Source organism: Onychomys torridus, chromosome X (genome assembly GCF_903995425.1).
Source record: "Onychomys torridus chromosome X, mOncTor1.1, whole genome shotgun sequence".
Lineage (NCBI taxonomy): Eukaryota > Metazoa > Chordata > Mammalia > Rodentia > Cricetidae > Onychomys > Onychomys torridus.
Genome location: NC_050466.1, coordinates 91,556,849 through 91,579,829, shown reverse-complemented (window position 1 = coordinate 91,579,829; position 22,981 = coordinate 91,556,849). Strand labels below are relative to the sequence as shown.

Here is a 22,981-nt window from a genome sequence, read left to right as displayed (position 1 = left end):
ACTGCAGCAGCAAGTGTTGATGGCTGGAGAATTGTGTGATTTCAGCTGAGGTGAAAAGGTTTGCTGTGCCTCAGACAACCATTTAGCCAGCACAGAATCCTCCTCAGCCCTATGTCTCTCCCTCTAGATGCTGCGGAGTTCATCAGGACTTCATGTAGGTGTGAAGGACAATACATATCCAAAAATACAGAAAAGGTACAGAACTCAATAGCAAAGGAAACCCACAGATATCACTGTTTGCAAATGGACTAAGGACCTGTGTAGGCATTGTTAGAAAGGAGATGTACGAATGGCCACCAGATATAGACAAAGGTGCTTGGCAATAATAATCGTCTGGAGAATGTGAATCAAATCACAGGGAGAGGTCATCTCTCCTTTCTGTGTTGGGCTTACTATGAGAGATGGGAATACGTGTCAACAAGGAGCAACATTACCCCTTGTCCAATATTGTTAAAGCGTGAGTCCAAACAGCAGCTATGGAAAACACTGCATGTGTTTCCAAACATCAAAATTAAAACTAGCGGGCCTTTTAACGGTACCTGCACTGGTGGTCTATCCGGACGACCTCAAACCCGTCTCTCCAAGCAGTATCTGCATTCCCATGTTGGCTGAAGCATCCCCTACAGTACCTGACCTAGGGACATCATCTAAATGTCTGCTAGTGGATAAATAGATCTGGAATATAGCTGCATCTGAAGGCAAAGCCTGCAATTACAGGCACTTGGGAGGCTGAGCCAGAAGGATAACAAGTTGATGACTTCCCTGTGCTACAGAATGAGCTGAAACACAAATGGTGTGCAAATTAGTGAGGTACAGTTACATTTCTTTCAGCTTGAAAATGGTCTGGGAATAGAGCCAACTGAGAGAGCGTTTACTTACCAAGTGTAAAGACTGACGTTCATTCCACAGCATCTGTAAAAAACACTCCTCTCTATGCGCACAGACGTGTGTACACACAAAATGAAACATCCTTTTGCCAGAGACAGAAATCTTGGCAGGCCTAAGAGTTGACTGTTGTTTACAACAACATGGGATCTGTGAAACAAAGAGTGTGTGATCTGCTTTCTCAAGAGAAGGAATGCATATAAAAGTCGATGTAGGTGGGGTAGGGATGGCAAGTGGGAAGGTGCCCTATAAATGACAGCCTAAGGGCACACGCTTATCTTTTCTTAAAAGAATATAACGTAGTCCTTGGTGATCCTGCTTTGTAGCGTGTATAGTTGTAGGTTGTCTCTGTCCTGTATGTAATCCATGAAGTAGATCATAAGGTTGTGTTAGCTGTATAGAACTTATTTACCCACATCAATACTGTCTATTTTGGCTCCTATACGGTACAAAATTATACATTTAAATCTATATCAAGCACATATGTTCAACATGTGTTGAACATATGTGCTTAAGACTTCAGAGCATACGGGAAATGTGCTTGGTGGAAGATCTTAAATGCTTTTACAACAGAAGAATAATGTGAGTCTGGAGGGTGACTCATGAGCTATTTAGCTTGATGATGGTAGGTAGTCATTTCACAATGTGTCACATACTAAATGCATACAATTTTATTTTGAGTTTTCCTTTGAGAAAGCTGGGGGGGGGGACATATCCACACAGCTGTGAGAACCTCTGGATAAAACTCAACAAGTGCTGAGCCCTAAGCAGGGCCAACACTTGCACTGGGCCATGGCCTGGTTCCCAGGCTAGGGGAATAGCAGTGTTATTGGTGAGAGTACAGAGTCCCATGTGAGTGGGGGGGGGTGGCAGAGGAACGGATCTTCTCCTGTGAAGCCATGACTCTCCGACTCTGTAACCTGGGAGGCGGAGACAGGTCCACCAAATCCTAGAATACAACAGTGGATCTCTACCTTCCTAATGCTGCAACCCTTTAATACAGGTCCTCGTGATGTGCGGACCCCAGCATAAAACTATTGTGTTGCTACTTCATAACTATAATTTTGCTACTGCTATGAATCGTAAATATGTGATAAGTAGGATGTCTGAAATGCAACCACAAAGGGGTCACGACCCACATATTGAGAATTGCTGGCCTAGAATGACCGTGATAGTTGATTGTAGCATGAGTTGAGATCAGCAGCAGAGTACATCTTTGGAAAACAAAATGTAGTGCTGAAAATACCTGCTGTGGATATCGCTCTGTGGGTTAATTTAAGATAGAAGAAGCAGATAGCAAGAAGCCTGCCACGGCCATACAGTTTTTAAACAATGTAAGTCCCTGTGGGCTTTCTTGGTTGGGTCTGAGAGACTGTGGGACTGGTGGGTGAGAGAGATTTGTCCTGACTGTGGGCCAGGCAGGAAAACTCCAACTACAAATACCAGTGAGTACCTTGTGGGGTGTGGGCAGATAGTTCTATGGCCATGGTTACAGTCAGCTTGGAAGGTGTTGATCAGAAGTGGTCTGTGATCAGAGGAGCCAATCGATGTGAAGGACACCTCCTGGATCAGTGCAGCTGCCATTATCCACCTCTGCTTCTGGATTTCTAGTGCAGCTACTGAGTGGAACCAAACTTCACCAAATATTTCAATAGACATTCACTGTTTAATCACACACACACACACACACACACACACACACACACACACACACACACAGGGACATGCAGAAGTCTATAAACTAAGAAGGCATAACCACTGGGCAGACTGCCTGTCTCCTAGGAGTTGAAGCTTCTAAGCCCTGCATGTGAGGTTCGACTAGGACTGGGCAAGTGATGACATGGAGCTCACCTTCCCAGCTGAGTCTGGGCCTGTGTTAGTTACCTTTTTGTCAACTGGACACAAGCTAGGGTCATCTGGGAAGAGGAAACCTCAGTGGAGTAATCCTCCCATCAGAGTGGTGTGCATGGTTTGTTCATGATGGATTGATGGCAGAGGACCCAGCCCACTGGGGTGGTGCCATCCCTGGACAGGTGGCCCTGTGCTATACAAGAAAGAGACTGAGAAGGCCATGAGAGCTAGGCAGTAAGCAACATTTCTCTATGGCCTCTGCTTCACTTCCTGCCCTGAGGTCCTGTCTGTCTTCGACAATTATAGGACCCTAAGCTGTGGGGTGAGACAGGCCCTGTCTCCCCAGCTTGCTCTATGTCCATGGTATGAACAGCACAAGGCCCAAGTCCGTAGACAGGGGACTGGTGGGGAGCGATGATGCTCAGGCCCTCAGACATGCCACCGAAAGATCATCTCTAAGTCATTGATCACACTGGGATTAGCTACTTGGTGATGGTTAATCTTCACTGTCTATCTGACTATCTATTTGGAATCCACCGGGAGACTTATCTCTGGGGTGTCTAGGAGGATGTGTCCAGAAACATTTACATCAGGAGAGAGGGGCTCATCATGAGTGTGGACTGTGTCATTACATGGACTGGGTTCCCGGGTTGAATAATAAGGAAAATACAAATGCCAATGTCCCCTGCTGCATGCGTTCTGGTTTTCCCAGTTGTGGAGTCTCGGCTGCCTGCTGGCGCCACTATGAATGAAGACTGCCACCTTCCCCTCCAGCATGGATTGGACCCGTTTAATCTGTGAGCCCAAATAGAGCCTTTTGTGGGTTGTTTTTGAAAGAAATTAAAACAGAGGCAATGCAAATTCCAACTATTCTCTGTGGCTGCCACCCTGGCTTGTCCTTCAGAAATAGAGAAGAGAGGCTTGGGCCTTGAAATGCTGCTGTCTGCCTGTACACTACCTGCCTTTCTGAGAAGACCCTCCCTCTCTCAGCAAGGAAGGACAATGGTTTCTCACAGCTGGCCCTGGCCAAGCATTTTTTCACTCCATTAGTCTGAAGCCTACAGGAGCCCGTGGGATTTCAAAGGGGAGGGGTATTTGTGTTTTTCTGTATCTTATTGTGTTTTCTGGTAGCGAATATCCATTTCATAGTTCAGTGAAACCGCCTGGCGACTCCTCCACCTGAGGGCAATAGATGAGCTTTGCCTCATCCGCCCTTGCAGCCTGGCCCTGGAAAGCTGTGACAGCACCTTTCACAGTCCCCTAGGAAGCCAAGACACCCTCATCACAAGGAGAGCAACCTTGTGTAGCCGAGACAAGGCTGTCTCTTGGTGGGTCTCTTGTCTTGAGGAGCTGTGGGTGCTACTGTTTGTGAGCACCAAGTCTAAAGCCCTTTTAGAGGCTCCACAGATTCTTTGTGTGTGTGCCCCTCTCCTCCCTCTTCAGGAACTCTGCTCAAGATTTCTCAGCTATGAAGGCTGCCAGACAACAGGGGAGAGAGGCCTGCAAGTCTCTCCTCCTGGCTGTAGGGCAGTGTGGGGTCAGAGCTGCCAGCTGTGAGGGAAAAAACTGTTGACTGGAGACTGCCTTGCAACAAAGACCCCCCACGGAGCAAGCATCATTGCCTCAAGGGGGAACTTGAAGCCCTTGGAGTATTTGGAGATACTTGCTCTCCTCTCCAAGATATCCCCATCCCCAACCCCTGTCAGCAAAACATCATCCCCAGCACATCTGAAGTTGATGTCAATATGGAGCATGAAGAAAATACCATGAAGGCAACCATTGTAAAGCACAGCGGCATGTCTTTCAACCTCACTGACAAGGTTCTTGGGAGAGCAGGGGCCTGGACAGCAGAAGGTCTTGCTCTCTCTCGTGGCCCCATGTCTCAGACTCACGTGGCCTCAGCCTGGGAATGATCAGCGTCCTCTCCTAAGAAGGAAAATGAGAGACAAGTGGACCCTCAGGAGCCCTGGGGGAAGAGAGGGGAGGCCCTGGGTGCTCTCTGGGGAGTCGGAGGGGGCGTCCTGGCCTGCTGTGAGTGAAGAGAGAGGCAGGGACCGACTCAGAGCCCTCACCTGAAGAACTTGGACACACATGCCAGGGCTCTCTGGAACCGGCCCTTCCAGGTCCTTCTGGGACGAGTAGCCTCCCTGGTTCCTCTTGGGACATTGAATGTGTTCCCCATGGTGGGAAGAAGGACAACCCCTTCCTGGGAGTATTGTTGGCTTCCCAGAGTCTGAAAAAGAGAGTTGAGGCCTCATCTTTGCAGCCCCCCCCATGGCTTCTGTCTGTCACCCATTCGGCTACTGTGATGTGCACTGCTGTTTGAGGATGGAGAAGTGGGGAGACCTGCCCTGAGCAAACCCAGCCCCCTGAAGGATGTTCCAGAGCACATGGAAGTGAGACTGCCCAACTGTAGGAAGAAGGAGGATGAAGACCATGCTTCCAAGACAGTGTATAATGGCAGGAATGACACCCCCCTCCAGGACTTCTTTGCAGAGATCTCCTGAGCTCCCCATATGCTGGGTGCAGAGTTGGTGGCCTGCCCCCTGCGTTGCCCTAAGCTCCTCCCCCTCCATGGCCCTAAGCCCTATTGCCTCTTCCTTGGTTCCTCCCTGCTTCAGTGCAGTACATTGTGCTCAACCAGGGGATACATTTCTGGTGTGTGGCCTGCGTCCCAAGTCCCGCCCCTCGGAACTTTCTTTGTTTCTTCCCTTGCTTTTTATCTTCACTCTGGCCAGCTCACCGCCTGAACGCACGTTCTGCTGGCTGCACTGAAAATGCAGAGGTCTTCGGTCATACCGTGAGTTCTCCTTCCGTGGCCTTTCCACGGACAAAAGCGCTCACCAGGCCTGTCTGTGGTAGCCGCATTGTGTTAGGACTGTGACGTTTCTCTTGGCCCTCACAAGATGCACGGTCCAAATGGTTCATAAGAGGCGAGAGCAAGGGCTGGGTTTGGCGCCCCAAGGCCACAAGGCCTGGACCCTAGTTTTTCTCTGTGAGGGGTTTGCTCTGCACAGGTTACCCGCATATCTGCTCCTGAGTGCTCTGGTGTACGACGGAAAGTATTTGGGGGCCTGGAGCTTCTACAATGTTCAGGACAGTCGTCAGGGGTCCAGACACAGGTTTTTAAATTTAGCACTTTACACTTAGCATTGTGATTATTATGGGGTATGTCTTGTAAGTTGTTGGAGCCATTGACCTTTGTTTGCTTTTTTCCCTTAAGGGCATCCACTTTTTTTCTGTGCCATTTCCTGATATCATTATTGTAGAGCCTTGTTGTGCTGTTTGTCACCTTTCTTGGTTTCAGTGCTGTGTGTGTCCCGTCCTAAGGTGACCCCGTGTCTTGGTGCTTACCACCATGTTGTAGCGAATTTCCATAGTTCCGTCCTCCATCTTTGTCCTCATCCAAATGCCCTTAGCCATTTTGTGTCATATGCGTTGCTATAGAACTTTGAGCAATAACTTTTCCTTTTATTGATGATTTGAGTGGAAATCCTGACCTTTTGACTGTTTTGATCAATGAGCACAGTATATTTTTTATTTTAATTTCTCTTTGCAGGATTTTAATTGTTCTTTCTAAAGAAATCAGTGATTGTGCCAATATTCTTAACAGATATTTCCTTTATTTCAGTGTTATTGAAGATGTCATTTAAAACACTTCTCTTTTTGTATAGTCATTTCTAGTTTATTGGCATAGAGTGGCTTTTTGCCCACTAACTCATCTTCTAACTTTGCCCAAATCCTTTCTGAAAACCAGGTGATCTGGAGTATGGAGTATTTCCTATGTAAAATATTATTAATTACTCTTTGAAAATTTTATACAGTGTATCTTATTATATTCTTTCCCTTCCCCAACTCCTCCCAGAATTCCCTCCCTCAAGATTCCCCTTCCTCATTTCCCTTCTCCATGCCTTTGTTTACATTTTTTGCCTGACTGAAGCAGTTATGGTCTCAAGTGTAATGTTGTGTGCATATGGTGAGAATCTGGAGAAACATTCTGCCATATTTCTAAAATACTCATGGGAAATTTCTGTCTCTCTAATATCAGGTGCTTTCTGTAACCGAATATCAGGTTACAAGTGACATTATTTGGGGGGAGGGGAAAGTAAAGGATGGGAAAAGAGTGTAACAGTGGAAAACAAAGACAAGTGTCGGATATTCTGTGCATGTGGAGAATTTACCTTCAGCTGGAAATGTGTCTAAGGGTGTACATGATATGAAGGTACAAGAGAATCCTTTATGTGCAGGAGGGGCACTGGATAGACAGGGAACAACAAAGGGGAATGGAGGTGTCACCTCAGTTGTTATGAGCACCTGCTGCTCTAGCAGAGATTCTGGGTTCAATTCCACATAGTGGCTTATAACCACCTGTAACTCCAGTTCTAGGGAATCCGATGTCCTCTTCTGACCTCTGCAGGCACCAGACATATGGTGCAATACATACAGGCAGGTAGAGTATACACACACGTGAAAATAAATAAATAAATCTAAGAAAATGTAATATTAAAATGGTTTTGCATTACTAGAGTAAACTATGCTTGTCAATGAACATTTTTCATACACTGAAACTGCTGGAATTTCATTAGAGATGTTTGCATCTTTGTTTATGAGAATTACTTGTCTGTAATACTTCTTGTATTGTTTTTCTATTGTTAATCATTTTTATTAATTCTTTTAGAATTTCATGCAATGCATTTTGTTCACATTTTCCCCAAACTCCCCCCCGCCCCCTGCTAACTCCTTCCAAACCTGCTCCTCCCTCCTTAACTTTGTATCTTTTATTTTGTTAGATTTACTATTAACATATATGTATGTGAGGCTTTATGCACGTGTCTGCTGGTGTCCAAGAAGGCCAGAAGAAGATGCTGGATCCCCTGCAGCTGGAGTTCTGGGTTATGAACAACTTCCTGTTGGGAATGCTGGAAGTTGAACTTGAGTCCTCTGCAAAATCAGTGCACTCTTAACTGCTGAGCCATCTCTCTAGTACTATCTTTTTTTTAAATTTAATAATGCATTGACTCCATTTTGTGCTCTCCACATACTTCTGGGTATAGGGTCATCTGCTTGAGTGTGGTCAACCTACCAGTAGCCACACCCTTAAAAGAAATTCTGACTCTCCTTTTCCCTGAAACCATCAACTGTCCCTAACTCCTCAGTTACAGGTTGGGGGTTCCTGCACCCCTTCCCACTTCCTTGCAGAATGGTGACTTACTTTTGTGCAGTTCTGTCCAGGCAGCCACAGCTGCTGTGAGTTCATGATTGCAGTTGTCTGTCATGTCTTGATGACATTGTTTCATTCTTGTCCTTCACTACCAGGGCTCTTACAATGTTTTCTCCCCCTCTTCCAGGATAGCTGTGTGTGTGTGTGTGTGTGTGTGTGTGTGTGTGTGTGTGTGCGCGCGCGCGCGTGTGCGAGCACACGTGGATACATACAAGGGTGTACATGTTCCAGGGAATGCATATGGAGGTCAAAGAATAGATTTCAGGAGTCATTCCTTTTCTTCCTCTGTGAGATCTGAGGAATAAACTTGGAACTTCAGGCTTTTACCCACTGAGCTATCTTGCCTTCTTTACCATAAACATAATGTTAACTTCATAAAATGAATGGAGAAGTATTCCCTATTTTATGTTCTGAAAACGTTCTTGTTATATTGCTCAAAATTTTCTTGAATTATCAGATATTATTCCCTAGTGAAATCATTTAGTGGAGAGATTTGCTTTATGGGGATATTTTCAATTCTGAAACCAATTTTTAAAAACTTAAAACCTTTTAAAAGATGTGTTTTGGCCAGGCAGTGGTGGTGCATGCCTTTAATCCCAGCACTTGGGAGGCAGAGGCAGGCGGGTTTCTGTGAGTTCCAGGACAGCCAGGGCTGTTATATAGAGAAATACCCTATCTTGAAAAACAAAGAAAGAAAGGAAGGAAGGAAGGAAGGAAGGGAGGGAGGGAGGGAGAGAGGGAGAGGGGGAGGGAGGGAGGGAGGGAGGGAGGAAAGAAAGAAAGAAAGAAAGAAAGAAAGAAAGAAAGAAAAGATGTGTTTTGTGCACCATGTGCATGTGATGCTCATGGAGGCCAAAAGAGGATGTTGGATCACCTGGAGCAGGAGTTAACTGAAGGTTGTGAACCACCATGTGAGTGCTGGAATTGAACCTGTGACCTCTGAAATAGCAGCAAGTGCTCTTAACTGCTAGGCGGTCTGTCATGGCCCTTTAAAAAATTTCATGACCCCTTTTACTTTAAAGTGGTCTTTAGAAACAATTATCATTTAATTATACAGCTAACCAAAAGACTGTTATTTACAAATTATCTAGCTTTTGATATCTTTGTTGACAGTCTCTGAGCACTGCTGCTTTCTCTTAGGCCACGGATGTTCTGCCCTTGACCCCTTGCCTTCAAGTATAGCTCAGTCTGTAATCACTTGGCCTCTTACTTGGCCTTGTGTACTCTTAACTGCTTTTTATTACTTCCAGTGTGGGATGCACACAATGCCTCTGTTTTCTGTCGGAATCTGAGGGAGGCAAGCAGGGTGTCCCCAAGGGCAGCCTGCTGACAGGCTAGTGATGTGGACAGCAGTTTTAAAATTTGTACTTTTCAGGTAATTCTCCCTACAATTTTCTACGCTGGGCATACTAATTTCTACTCACGGCTTACATTCTCTCTGGGTGTGTAAGCCATGAGCTCTTGCTGTATTGCCTGCCTAGGCTGTCCTCCAGCTCCTGTGCTCAAGACAACTTCAGGACTCAGCCTTTTTATTTTCTAGGACTGCAGGTCTCCCTGATTCCCATTAAGTTCCTGTTAATATCTGTAGAATTTATTTTGATATCCATACTTTAAGCTTTGATTAGCCTTATCTTACTCAAGGCTTGTTAACATTTTGTAGAGAGCAGCTACCCTAGTGGAATGAATCGGTACCTCCGTGTGGCTTTGATTTTCATTTCCCCACTGATTATTGCCTCTGATCATCTTTTCACTTTGCTATTTGTATGCTTCAAAGAAATGTCTGTTTCTGTCCTTTGCTTACATTTCATGTAGGTTTTTGTACTGTTGTGTTGAACACTTTTTTTTTTTGTTTTGAGATATTTTCTCCCTAGTTAACCCAGAGTGGTCTCAGACTTCTGATCCTCCTACCTCAGCCCCTTGAGAACCTGAATCAGAAGAATACTATGATTTTTTTATGAGAAGCAAGATCGTAGTCAGTATAAAGGGGGAATCATGGTGGTAATCAAGATTAAGGTTCAGTGTGAGAACCTTAATGGAAACTTAAGGGAAATATGGAATTCATGAGACTTCTGGCTGAGAGCATGGGGCATAAAATTCCATCCTGGCAGTGAATGAAGGACATGAGGATGACAATTAATGATGCGACAGAATGGAGTGTAGTGATTGTTGAAGATGCAGGGCTGTCTATCTGTGCTTGAAAATGGATTGTGGGGAGTGAAGGTAGGCAGAAAACTCACTATCAGGTTGAACTTCTATTGGACTCTGAAGATCTTCATGCATGTGGGACTTCTGGGAAGGAGACGGTGTAAGAAGACTAGGTAAAAGTTGAGAAAAACATAGGGAAATGAGGGAGTGAAAACTTATTCCCATAGTGAGCAAAAAAGAGAGAAAAGTCCTAGTCACTGAAGATGTAGCTTTATAGGTTCAGGGGAAGTAACGTTGAGATGGGGGGGTCCAGGTGCTATTCTGACCTCCACACCCTAAAGCAATGGAACACAGATACATACCTGCCGTCCCCTGCTGCTCTTCTCACATGCAACAGTGGGCATGAGACTGGAGCTCCCTGGGGAGAGAATTTGGCTCCAGAAGACCTCTAGGCCACTCTGGCAACTTCTCCAACCATTGCATCCCTACCCAAACCAGGGATTAAAAGCGTTTCTGCCTCTTCCAGGCTCACAAATGTCACAGCTGCACTGCGTTCTTGTGAGTATCATGTCCAGGAAGGTTAAGATCAGGCCTTTAACGCATTACTAACCTTGGACCTTCAATCCTCCACTTTAGGGAACATCATGGGCCCTTGATTGCTGTGAGTGCCTCAAAGAAGCAGCAAGGGAGAAGGCTGAAGAGGCACCTGGATCGAAGCCTGATAAAGAATATGTCTGCTGCCCCCAAATTCTACAAGAATGGCAAGCAGGTGGCTGTTGAAGCAGAAAACCGCAGTGAGTGTCTTTGGCTGGCCAAGGAACCATAGTTTAGATGGCGGGAGCATAAGTGATTCTGTCAGCATCCCTTTCTTGAAATTGTAGCGTGACTGTTGGTAATCACTCATCAAACCAACGTTAGGAATTGAATGCTCTGGAGAAATGGCCAAGGCTGTTGCTTATATTTTATGTAGGTAGATTTTTGTTGTTTTGAGACACTGTCTTGGTAGTTAGCCCAAAGTGTTCTCATACCTGTAATCCTCCTGCATCAGTCCCCACAGTGGCCATTTACTAGAAAAAGAAAGCTTATCCCAGAGCTGGGAAAGGTACATAGGGTCACAAAGCTCCAGATGGGGCCGGAATATTTGGAATGATGGTGATAGTGAGGCTTATCTAAGCTGAGCCTGGTGTTTTACAGATGGAAAGGAGCTCATTGTGCATAAGAGTGAGGCCAGGCCCCACAAAACACCACAGGAGGTAAGGAGACTCTGTTGCTTTATGGGAGGTGCTTCCAGAAGCTACTTCCCAGACCCCTTGTACTGTGTCCTAATAACATGTGTTCCACCCCCAAATCTACCATGACTTACCATGTGACCTTGGGATCAACTGCATCTTCCTGAATTTTAGTATGAACTGAAAATTAAAGGTAAACCTCGGTGATCTTCAAGGTCTTCAAGTTCTGATATTCTAGGCTGCTGTGCTCATCCCACAACGTGCTCATCTCTCCTCTTGTCATGATTGGCTGGTACCCAGATTCCTACTATTGTTTCTACTCCAGCAGGGAAAATTTCAAGGAACTCTGATGCGTAGCCAGCCTCGTGAACATTCAATTCTGCCCTATACTCCAGTGACCTTGGAGCAGCAACCAATGATTTCTTTTTCCCGGGAGCCTCGTGGTTCCTCTGCCAGGCCCCAAAGGTGAGTTGAATAAGGACCTAAAGCCAGCTGTATCTCCTATTATTCCATGTTCAACACTGGTTAGAGCCACGGGAGGTAGGCAAATAAGGAAGGAGAAGAGGAGAAAGAGGAAGAAAGGAGGAGGAGAGGAAGAAGAAGGAAGGCAGCATCTCAGAAGGAGGAGTGAAAAGCCTGAGAATTCCTAATCTTGAGGGTTTGGATAAGTGAGTTCATCTTTCTAAGAATATGTTTTCCAGTAGCCACTCTGGGAAAACAGTCTATCTACACTTATAACATTGACAAGAGAGCTAGAAGAAGACGTACCCCATAGCAAGCCTTCAATATGCCTGGGCTGTTACTCCATATTACAATAGATGGACGTGAGAGAAGGTTCTGAACGGTGGAATTTTGTGTCATGATGGGGAGGGCCATAGAGGCCTAGGGGAAAGCTAAAGGCAGCAGAGAAAACTCTCTAGAGAAGGACCTGCCTTGTCCCTTCTCTGTGGGCTTTTTCTCCCTCTCACTGGCGGCTCAGTGTGGGAGGGGGGAGGGAGACAGAGTCACAATGAGGCTCTCAGGAAGCAGACTCCCAGAGACCAGCATGGAGGGGCAGATCTGGTTTAATGTGAATGTTCACTGGAATGTACGCATACATTACTCAATCAACTAAGGTCAGATCGAGCGACTATCCAACGGGTCCGAATGGCACACAAACTGTGTTATGTGAGGGTCTACAGGGGAGGGGGCCAGTATGTCCAGGCTGTGTGTCTGCAGACAAAGGACAGGAAGCAGGTAACACCCTAGGTTTTGATGCCAAATTAGAAGATGTCCAGTTAGCTGAGACTCCATTATGAGTCATCTGGTGTTCCAGAGACTCAGGCCTGCTCAAAACAGCCACAGGAGCTGTTGGCCGGTCTCATGTTCCCTGTCTTTTAGTGACACCATCTGAACAGGGACTGACCCCTCACTTCATAACCAATGTGGACTGAGCAAAATGGAAGCAAGAGCCAGTCCCTGAAAAAGGAGGGACTCACATCTTGCCAGCTGCTTTGCAGATTAGAGTATAGTTACTTTGGATTCTTCGTCATCTTCATTGTAGCCCTGGGAAGAAAGAGCTGGTATAAACTAGTCTCTCAAGAAAAATAGAGATGTTTTAAAAGGAAAAAGGCCAAAAAGGTGCCTAGGTCCAAATGGGTAACATTTTCGCGTCATTCGGATCCCCCGAGCCTGGTTTACAACACCCTGGTCCTCCAAGTGTTCTGGTAGTAGGTTTCCACCAGAGGGTTTAATCCCCTGGCCTCTCCTCTCCTTGTTTCCAGATTCTCAAGTGTGATCCTGCAACCCTGCGCCACCTCTGGCCCTCTTCTACTGCAGCCACAGGTCCTGGCAAAGTAGTGGGGTCCAGGTCCCCGGGAGGGAATGAGCTTAGTGGATGGGAAGAGCAAAAGGTCTTGGGTTGGGGGTGGGTGCTCAAGGGAACTGGGCACTTAAAGGGGCACCATGCTGGTGGGAGGAGGTATGGTTTCCCGGCTGCCATTATTGAATGCCATTTCCTTTGCAGGCCCCTGATGCCACCAAGCAGGACACTGTTGCTGCTGCCTTAGAGTGGCAGAGGAAGCTGGAGGCTGCTGAAGCTCTGTTGGCCCTGAAAAACTCTTCTCAGGTTCCTCCTGTTTCTGCCTCTCTTCAACAATGTGCCAGCATGCCAGGTAGGTGCCTACTTTAAGATGGAATATGGGGTTGGGGGAGTTGGGAAATTGGAGGGGTTGTGGTAAACTGGTTGTACCTGGGAACCTGGATTTTGGATCACCTTGGGTCAGACACTTCAGTTCCTCAGTCTGATGTGAGAGATGGTACTCAGGGGCTCCTCAGTGAATCTTCAGTTCTCAAGTGTTTCTGCTCAACAGCAAATGTTGAGGAAAAGTTCAGGAGCTGAACTAAAAACAAAGTACCACCAGCACAGCAACAACAAAAGACCCCTGTAGACTGAGGCTCCCCAAGGTGGCCAGGTCTTCTCAGAGTTCAGGAGCCTATCCAATGGAAGGAATAGAATGAACTATAATGACTCCCAGCCCAGGACAATGTCTCCAGTCCACTGTAGACTGAGGAAGACTGCCGGGAGCTTATGGACAAGGGATAAGGGTCTGGAATGGAACTGAGATCATGCTAACAGCTTCAGAATGCTTCCTGTGTGGGTGTGGAGCCTGGCTGTCCCCCAGTCTGAATGTTTCCAGTCACTCTCACTGCTCCATCCAGTCATGAACTCAGAGGAGAATTACATAGTTGGGGAGGCTGGAAGGGAAGGCTGAGCCCTGATAAGAAAACAAAACAAAAACCTTGATGAAGTGTGTTAGTGGGAAACAACTTTGGGTGAATGAAGCTGGAGACTTGCTTCTCCCAGAGGTCTGGCACAGTGGGTGATTCAGGCTGGGCCAGCAAACTTGAGGGAGCGGTGTAAGGAGATGTAGCACCTCCCCGACACAGTGAGGATCATATCTATAGACCCTAGAGTGACTAAAAGGTTTGGGGGCTGTGGGTGAGAAACTGGAGAGCCAAATAAGGGGGTGTGTCCATTCCTGGTTTCTGTGACAACTCTTAGATTGAGTGGGACACCAAAGTCTGAGGGGTTTGCTGGGTGGTGACATATATGTAATCTGGCTCTGGCTTTTGCTCTTCAGGTCCTGCTGGAGAGAGAGGACTGCAGCCTCCTAGTCCCTACCTGCCACCACGGCCTGCCAGCTCTGTCTCACTTACTGGACATCTGGAGTGCATGTCCTTCTTGACCTAAGAGCCCATAGTGGGAGGCCTCACTAGAACACTGCCTGTTTGGTATCCTGTTTCATGTCTAAAATGACTAACGTTTTAATTTTTTTTTTATTTTTGAAATAAGTTCTCATGTAGCCAGCCCGAACTTGGACTCAGTATATAGTTGACGATGACTTTGAATTCCTGATTCTTCTGCCTTCACCTCCCAAGTGCTGGGATTATAGGCATATAGCACTGTGCCTGGCTTTTTTTTAAAATTAGTATTATTTTAAGTGTTGAGGAGTTTTATAAGCTTTCAGATCCTTTTTATGATATAGGGCAATTACTTGACTGAGGTTCCATGTTGCTCCTCTATTCATTATCTCTTTGGAATAATTGCTTTATATGCTTCTTAGAAAACCAGTATTGTGTGATCTAATGTGATCAATCAATGGGATTCTGAGTGGGTTTGTATGCCAATATTTCATTTGTTCTGTGATTGTATATACACTGGCACACTCCTGTATGTAATCATCCATGTGAAATCATGAAGAGTTTTCACTCTGCATCTAGGCGTGTGTGTGTGTGTGTGTGTGTGTGTGTGTGTGTGTGTGTGTGAACAAATAATAAACATGTGTTGTAGGCACTGAAAAATATGAGTTGTTTTTTAAAATATCAAGGAGGATTGTTTACCTTCACTAAGCCCCAAGTTAACTAATCATTTATTTTTTTAAATTAATGATTGAGTGAAAATTCCAAACCTTGGTATAGCAGACATCAGAAGGCTTTCTCAAAAGTGCCTTTATCGAGTAATTGATAGGAACATTTTTTTTTCTTTTTTGGTTTTTTGAGACAGGGTTTCTCTGTGTAGCTTTGCGCCTTTCCTGGAACTCACTTGGTAGCCCAGGCTGGTCTCAAACTCACAGAGATCCACCTGGCTCTGCCTCTCGAGTGCTGGGATTAAAGGTGTGCACCACCACCGCCTGGTGATAGGAACATTTTTAAAGCCTGGATATTCTGAGTCTTTGATCTTCCAAATACATGAACTGCAGGCCTCGCCAGGCAGACAGCTAGCTAACTGAAAATTGCTTGATCTAGACTTTTTATTATACCTTTACTTCCTTTCTTTCTTCATCGCCTCATTTAAAAAACCAGGGTCCTATTATGTCGAGCAGGCTGGCCTTGAATTCACTGCGTACCTCAGGTTGGCCTCCAAAGATCTTGTGACCTTCCTGCCTCAGCCTCTCAAGTGCTAAGATTATAAGCATGCTTCACCATGTCTGGCTTCCTGATTCTATTTTTAATGACAAGTTTCATGATGATGATATCTAGTCATCACAATTCCTTTGTCTTCTGAGGCTCTGAAAAGTCAAGATTCTTATATTCTCCATCTAACGGGCGAGAAATAAACATGTAAAATCAACAATGATTTGAAGAATTAAGCTGGGCTGAAGTCCATCTCATACCCTCTTTTTTCCCATGATCCCAAAGTTCACTATCCTCCAGTGACAGATGAATATGTCCCCATGTTTCTGCAGTACTATTTGGTCCAAGCCTCACTGTGGTTCTACAGTTGTGTTGGGTAAAGGGGGAAATAGGTTTTGATTGAAGGATGTGGCACAAGAAGAGGGAAGAGAACAGAAACAATACAATAGATAATTGAGGAAGGAAAGAGACTACTTTCCTTGGGCCCTGTCATTTTTGTGAGGCCTACTGTCTTTGTATCGGGTTTTCAGACCTGACACTCTCCCCTCCCAGTGTTTTATAATTAAAGACTCTCTATCTGGCATATTTTAGTTCTCTTTGGATATCTGTGTCAGTGTTCAATGTTAAGCTTTTTGGTATGTCTCTCTTTGTCATGTACTGTCACAGTTCACAGTTTAAAAACCTCACCTCTGCTATATTTGGACTCTCGTATGTTATATGACATCATTGGTTATGTCTGAACGTATCCATAGTTTCAGAGCATCTCTAGAGTGGGTCAATTTGAACAAGAAGTGTTAAGATAAAAGAATCTATGCTGTTATACAGGCCAAGTATAGGATTTCTAGGGAAAGGGGCGTTTAAAGGGAATTCTCTGTGTTGTCTCATTTACTGAATTCACAGTACCAAAATGTCAATGATCTCCCAAGTTGGAGATTTTTTTTTTTTAGACTAGTACTTTAAGTTACCATTCGAACATGAACAATAGTGAGATGGTGAAAAATAATTAGAGATTGATGAATTTGACTACACATATTTCTCCATTTACAGTATAATGGATGTGGTGAACTTATGAATTTTGTATAATAGTAATTGCCTGTATTTACGAATGGATCTCAAGCTCCTGAAAATTTAGCAATGAACTGTTCTAGTCCAGGAAGAGCCAGTTCCAGCAGCCCACTGCTTTTCATCTTTGTCCAAGCAGACTATTCAAGGTAGATCCAATTAATATTGGATTGCCGTAAAGGCAAAAAGCATATTAAAGCCTGTGGGAAGGTAGTGTTTTAATAACAAAAGGATTCTTGGAAATGTTAAACAGAATGTACAGTCAAAGCCATTTATGTTGAAATGCACATTAGTGTTGCTATGTGATTAGTTACAATGGAAATAAACATCTTTCCTTTAGACTGGTTTAGAACTCCTTCAGGGTTGATGGGCAATGGGCATAGTAACTCACCAAATATCCATACTATCTGTGGGAGACAAGATGCTCACACTGTTTTTGTGTCACAGTGACACTGATGTATTTGGTCATTTCGGTAAATCTGCTAGCAGTCCCTGCCTGTTCTCCAACTGACAAAATCAATTTCACATGGCTTCTAAACAGATGAAGATTTGAAAGTGTTTGCCCAGTGAAAGTGAGGCACACAAAGCAGACTGAGATATGGGGCAGCAAAATATGTGCATTAAAGCTACATGGCACACAACAGTGCACAGGTCACAAAAACACAAATGGCATCACAGACATGAAGTCCCTGAGACACTTGCACACCCTTGAGTGGAGAATGACAGTGTGAATAGTAGGAGATCAAAGAGTAACCAGAGGGAGGGCCCTTGCAGAGATGCAGAGGGCACTGCCACAAATCACGAATTGGCTTCAATCCAGTTCTCAAGCCATAGGATCGAAGAAAATGGGCAACAGAAAAATTTTGAATGGGTCTTCTTCATCCAGAATCGGTAACAGAAAGCTGAATGTCCGGGAGGGCACTCTTGAGGCCAGAAAAACAAAGGAATGGTCCCAAGCCTTCCAAGGGTGATGGCCTATGCTCTACTGTATAGTGGGGAGCGGGGAGGGACATGGCCCAGCCACTGGAGCATCACGGGGGATCTCAGTGGATCTTCAAATCTTGTTCTCTGATGAGACATTAAGGTGATTGTGGGTAGGGCTGCTGCCTTGAACCTGCACAAAGTGGCAGCTGAACAGTTCCTCTGGAAGGATTGAAAAAGTCAGCAACACCTTTAATAACATTTACAAGTGAGTTCTATTTTCTTCTACTACTACTCACTCAAGAACTTCTGCAGTTGACACTTCTGAAAACTCTATAACATAAATTCTCACTGCAAATTTAAAAAAAAAATGCAATTTGTAAAAATTGTAACTTGCCCAGGTCTAAAACAATCTTGAAACTATAAAGATGTGTTGAGAAAAACTAGACTTAATAACAGCTGTATTTTTCTTTTTTTTTTCTTTTTTAAATTTTTTTTGAGCTGAGAATCAAACCCAGGGCCTTGCACTTGCTAGGCAAGCGCTCTACCACTGAGCTAAATCCCCAACCACAGCTGTATTTTTCATTACACAAAAGATATACCTTTACACCAAAAGCATAAAAAGCTCATAATGAATAGATGATGAACATAGTTTGAAATACCTGCTAAATTGGTTAAAAAAAAAAAAAGCAAGCCCATCACGTCTTCAACTCTGTTCTGTAGTTCATTTCCTGTCACTGAAATTTCATACTCATGTCTACTTACACAAAAGTGGAGATGGTAACCCAGAATTTCCTCAGCTTCCTGTTCCTCTCCATGACTATCATCTCCAGGCTCTATGTGATTGTGCAGCCATGGTTTGTAAGCCTGATGTATATCCTGTCTCACTGGTCTCCCTCGTTGTCTTGAACCCTGTTTGTCAGCACCTTCCACTGCATCAGAGGGCTGGAATCCCATGGTTGATACTCATTGGGTCAGCACACACAGTAAGTGTGAGCCTTTGTCTTTGGTGCGGATGACATTGTTGGGCCGGTTCTCTTGTTATTTTCTTCACTCACTATTTCAGTAATTCTGCAGGTGATTATGTGGAGTATCTCTACAATGCAGAGAACATCTGACATGCTTGATGTCTGATTCATCTGAAGGCCTTAAAATGAAATTCCACGAAAGCCTGAAACACCTGCTGTTTCCAAATCCTGTTCTTTCAGTGATGTAAGACTTCATAGTCTTTCCAATTCTACACCAAGAAGGTGCTGCTTTGGTGTGTGTGTGTGTGTGTGTGTGTGTGTGTGTGTGTGTGTGTGTGTGTTACATAGATATGTGTGAGTATACTTGCCTCTTTAGGTGTTGTATGCATGTTTGTGTGTTCCTGCCTGTGTATGTTTGCATGAGTGTGTGTGTGTGTGTGTGTGTGTGTGTGTGTGTGTGTGTGTAGGTCAAAGAGCAACACTGAGTGTTTTCTCCTGTCATTCTCTACCTTAAAAATATTTTTGCTGGGCGGTAGTGGCGCACGCCTTTAATCCCAGCACTCAGGAGGCAGAGGCAGGTGGATCTCTGTGAGTTTGAGGCCAGCCTGGTCTACAGAGTGAGTTCCCGGACACCCAGGATTACATAGAAAAACCTTGTCTTGAAAACACACACAAAAAATTTTATGTGTATGAATGTTTTTCCTGCATGTATACATATACCACATGTGTGCCTGGTGCCCATGAAGTCAGAAGAGGGGGTAGGATTTCTGGAACTGGAGTTTTTGATGGTTGTGAGCCACTGTGTGGGTTCTAGAAACGTAATCTGAGTCCACTGCAAGATCAGACAGTGCTCTTAACTGCTGAGCCATCTCTCCAGCTCCTCCACTTTTTTTGAGTCAAACTCTCACTAAACTTGGAGCTTGCCATCTAGGCCAAGTTAGTTGACCAGTAAGCTCCCAGTATTCACCTGTCTCCACCACCAACCCTGGGGTTACAGACAGATGCCGAGGTTTTTGGATTTTACATCTGTACTTCAAATCTGAACTCAGGTCTTTGTGCTTGTACAGCAAGCTCTCCATCCTCTGAGCCATCTCCAAAGCCCTAGGTTAGGGCATGTGGTGTACAAATTGGTCATTCCTCTTCTCCAACACATCTAACTTTCAACATTGACAATCAATATAATGGGCCAATGAGCTGAACAGACAGTTCTAAAAAGAAACATGTGGTCAATAAATATCTTTAAAGTCGTCAACATCCACAGCCATCAGAGAAATACAAATTAAAACTACTTTGAATTTCCATTTCATCTCAGTGAGAATGGTTTTCATGAAGAAAAAAATAACAAATTCTGATGAGAGTTTGAGTAAAGGGGAATCCTTGGTGTTAGTGGAAGTATAAAACTGCTGCTGTCACTGTGGGAATCAGTGTGGGGGTTTCTCAAAAAGCTAAAAATCAAAGTTCTTATACCCCAACTGTACCCACTATCACTGAGACATTTGAACATCTATGCTCACTGCTCTTCTATCCCACAATATTGAGGAAATAGAGCCAGTGTAGACAGCCATCAACAGATTACTGGGTAATGAAAATATGGTACATATACACAATTGGATTTTATTCAGCCATAAAGAAAAATAAAATGTACAGGAAAGTGCATAGAGTTGGAAGATATTACACTAGGTGAGGAAATCCAGCTCAGAAATACAGTAGCTCATGTAACTCTCATATGGGGATCCTGACTTTTAAATTTTGTGTATGTATATTTTGGATCAAGTGTAGTTAGAAATCAGGAAACTATAAAGGGGCCTGTGAGGGGGGGTGAAGCATGATGGAAGTGGATGAAGATTAGAACACATGATATGAAAGTGGAAAGGAGTACTGGGGCTAATGTACAAGTGGGGAGAGAGGCAAGGAGATGGGGAGGAGAAACAGGAAAAAAGAACTAAACACTTATGGGAAGGCCACCAGGAAAACTGTTCCTTTACATTCATTCAATTTGGGTTCAAACTTTTGGGTTTAACTATTTTATTGTTCCTTAAAGTTTTTTTTTTCTCTGTGATGTGATTTTTCTTTTAAACAAAGGATCTCACCAAATCCTGATATGGCCTACATGGGTCTAAAAATTGCCATCTTCCTGACTTGAACCTTCAGAACAGCTGGGATCACAGGCATGTATTCCCATGCCAGGTTTGTTATGATCTTCTTTTCTTTTCAGATTTATTTTTATTTTATATGTATGACTATTTACCTGTGAGTGTGTGTGTGTGTGTGTGTGTGTGTGTGTGTGTGTGTGTGTGTGTGTCTGTGTGTCTGTGTGTGTGCACACACATGCATGTCTGGTGCCTGCAAAGACCAGAAGAGGGAGTCAGAACCCCTGGAATTGGAGTCACAGATGGTTGGGAGCTACTATGTTGGTGCTGGGAACTAAACTGGGTCTGCTCTTAATCTCTGATCAATCTAGCCAGTGCCTGCTCTGATCCTCTTCTGTGTTGCTTGTGGGATACCATCTGGGCACCTCTTCCCGTACCACTGACCATGGCACAAAGAGTACAGAAGCAGCAAAGAGGGATGGAGGAGCCTGGGCATTTCTTCTTTCGTGGTCTTGCTACTCCTATTTGAGATCATGATGGCTGAGGCTGGCTGTTGCAGCTGGAGCTTCGTACATTTTGGTAAGGTAGGCAAATACTGCTGGTAGAGGTGCCCAGAGATCTCTGGGGTCTGCTCTGTGCCCTTGGTACTGATCTATAAGTCATTTTCAAAATAGGTTTTGGACCCTACATTTGAGCATTATGGTGAAGAGCACACAGTGAAGCAAAGTGGCTCATTTATGGTGGGAAGAAAGGAGTGGGTTCAAAGACAAATACACCTGCTGAGGGTACCCTTTAAAAGGCCACTCCTTCAACTAGTCCTTAACCCTTTCTACTACCTCCCAATAGACAATTGAAGTGTTGCCTTAGTTCTTTTCCCTGTTGCTGTGATACAATAACCTGACCAAAAGAACTTCAAGGGAGAAAAAGATTTATGTCACCCCAGAGCTCAACATACAGTCCATCACAGCAGGGGGGGTCAAAGCAGCAGGAGCAGAAAGAGATGGCGGCTGCTTATTTCCTTTGTTGTGCCTATTCACCAGAGAAGACTGCTCAGACCGAGTGTAAGCCAATAGAAAGTCTTTATCAGCCATCCAGCTTCTATATTGAGGTGGGTGGGATTCCAGAGTAGCACTGAGCCTTTCTCAGGGTGTCGTGCCCACCTTGACCAGCAAGGATGACGCAGCAACACCGGAGCTCTTCTTTAAGCAGTTTATTCAGGACCTTGTTACAAGTGATGTCTCTCCCCGGGCGAGCCTCTCCCAGCCCTTAAGTAGGCATGGACTGCCAACCCTGAGCAGCCACGTGGGCGCTGTCCATTGGTCCATGCAAATGCAAGCAACACTCGATTCCAGCCACAGCCAAATAAGGATTTGTTTACCACTTCGAGCACTCACCGTCAGGAGGGTGGAAGCCAGTGCCATCTTTAAGGTGCGGCTGCACGCAGCTCTCTACAGTTCCCCCTTTTTGTTTTGCAAAGCTACAGGAAAGAGTAGAGGTCTGACCTCTGTCAAAACTGGACATGTACTAGTGTCTGTCCAGGCCTCATCCACCCAGAGGACACCTGACCCGTCCGATGCCCTTTTTACAGAGGTGGGAGTTGGGGCATCAACCCACATGCTATCAGACATGCTCTTCTCAAAATCGTATTTACCAATCTTGAGTGCAGTGCACAAGCCTCACATCCTGTGCTTAATACTCTTTAAGGTTCAACAACCAGGCTTGGGGAGACTGCCCTGCCTCAATGGCTGTAAAGGCTTGGATGATCATGGCTTCATTGCGATGCTGTGAAAACCTTATGCAACAGATACACCACAGGCATACCAAGGAGACGAGCACCAATAAACCTGCTAGGGCTCCTAGTCCCGCCCACTCCTTCAGATGATTCATGGCTGCAGAAATCCAGGATGAAAGTCCCTCTGCAAGTCCAGGATCCACTCGGGTGGAATTAACAGCAACAATGGCTAAGCGAAGCTCATCCACTATAGCATCAAATTGTCTGCTCCAATTACCTGTAAGGTATCTAGAAAGCTGTTTAGACATATTTGCAGCATATGTAAAATTTTGATAAGCCACACTGGTGATGCATAATCCTGGGTATCGCCATTGACACCCCAATTGAGCTACCTGCCACAAAGTATCAACTTGTTCTTGTACTAAATCTATTCTTTGGTTCACTATCATCAGGCCTCCTTTTAACTGGCCATTTATGCCTCT

At 44.8% G+C, this 22,981-nt stretch overlaps 1 protein-coding gene across 1 annotated transcript in view; it reads left to right on the top strand.

Moving 5' to 3' along the window:
* The window catches only part of LOC118574733 (doublesex- and mab-3-related transcription factor C1-like), a 42,592-nt gene extending 20,983 nt beyond the window's left edge, over positions 1 to 21,609 (top strand). The window contains exons 3-11 of the mRNA XM_036175640.1: positions 10,739 to 10,896; positions 11,297 to 11,355; positions 11,657 to 11,796; positions 13,095 to 13,155; positions 13,337 to 13,484; positions 14,454 to 14,604; positions 18,776 to 18,921; positions 20,760 to 20,864; positions 21,139 to 21,609. Of these exons, the coding sequence (XP_036031533.1) occupies positions 10,739 to 10,896; positions 11,297 to 11,355; positions 11,657 to 11,796; positions 13,095 to 13,155; positions 13,337 to 13,484; positions 14,454 to 14,563 (676 nt within the window). The 3' untranslated portion in view covers positions 14,564 to 14,604; positions 18,776 to 18,921; positions 20,760 to 20,864; positions 21,139 to 21,609. The remainder of the gene's footprint in view (positions 1 to 10,738; positions 10,897 to 11,296; positions 11,356 to 11,656; positions 11,797 to 13,094; positions 13,156 to 13,336; positions 13,485 to 14,453; positions 14,605 to 18,775; positions 18,922 to 20,759; positions 20,865 to 21,138) is intronic.
* Positions 21,610 to 22,981: the final 1,372 nt, after the last annotated feature.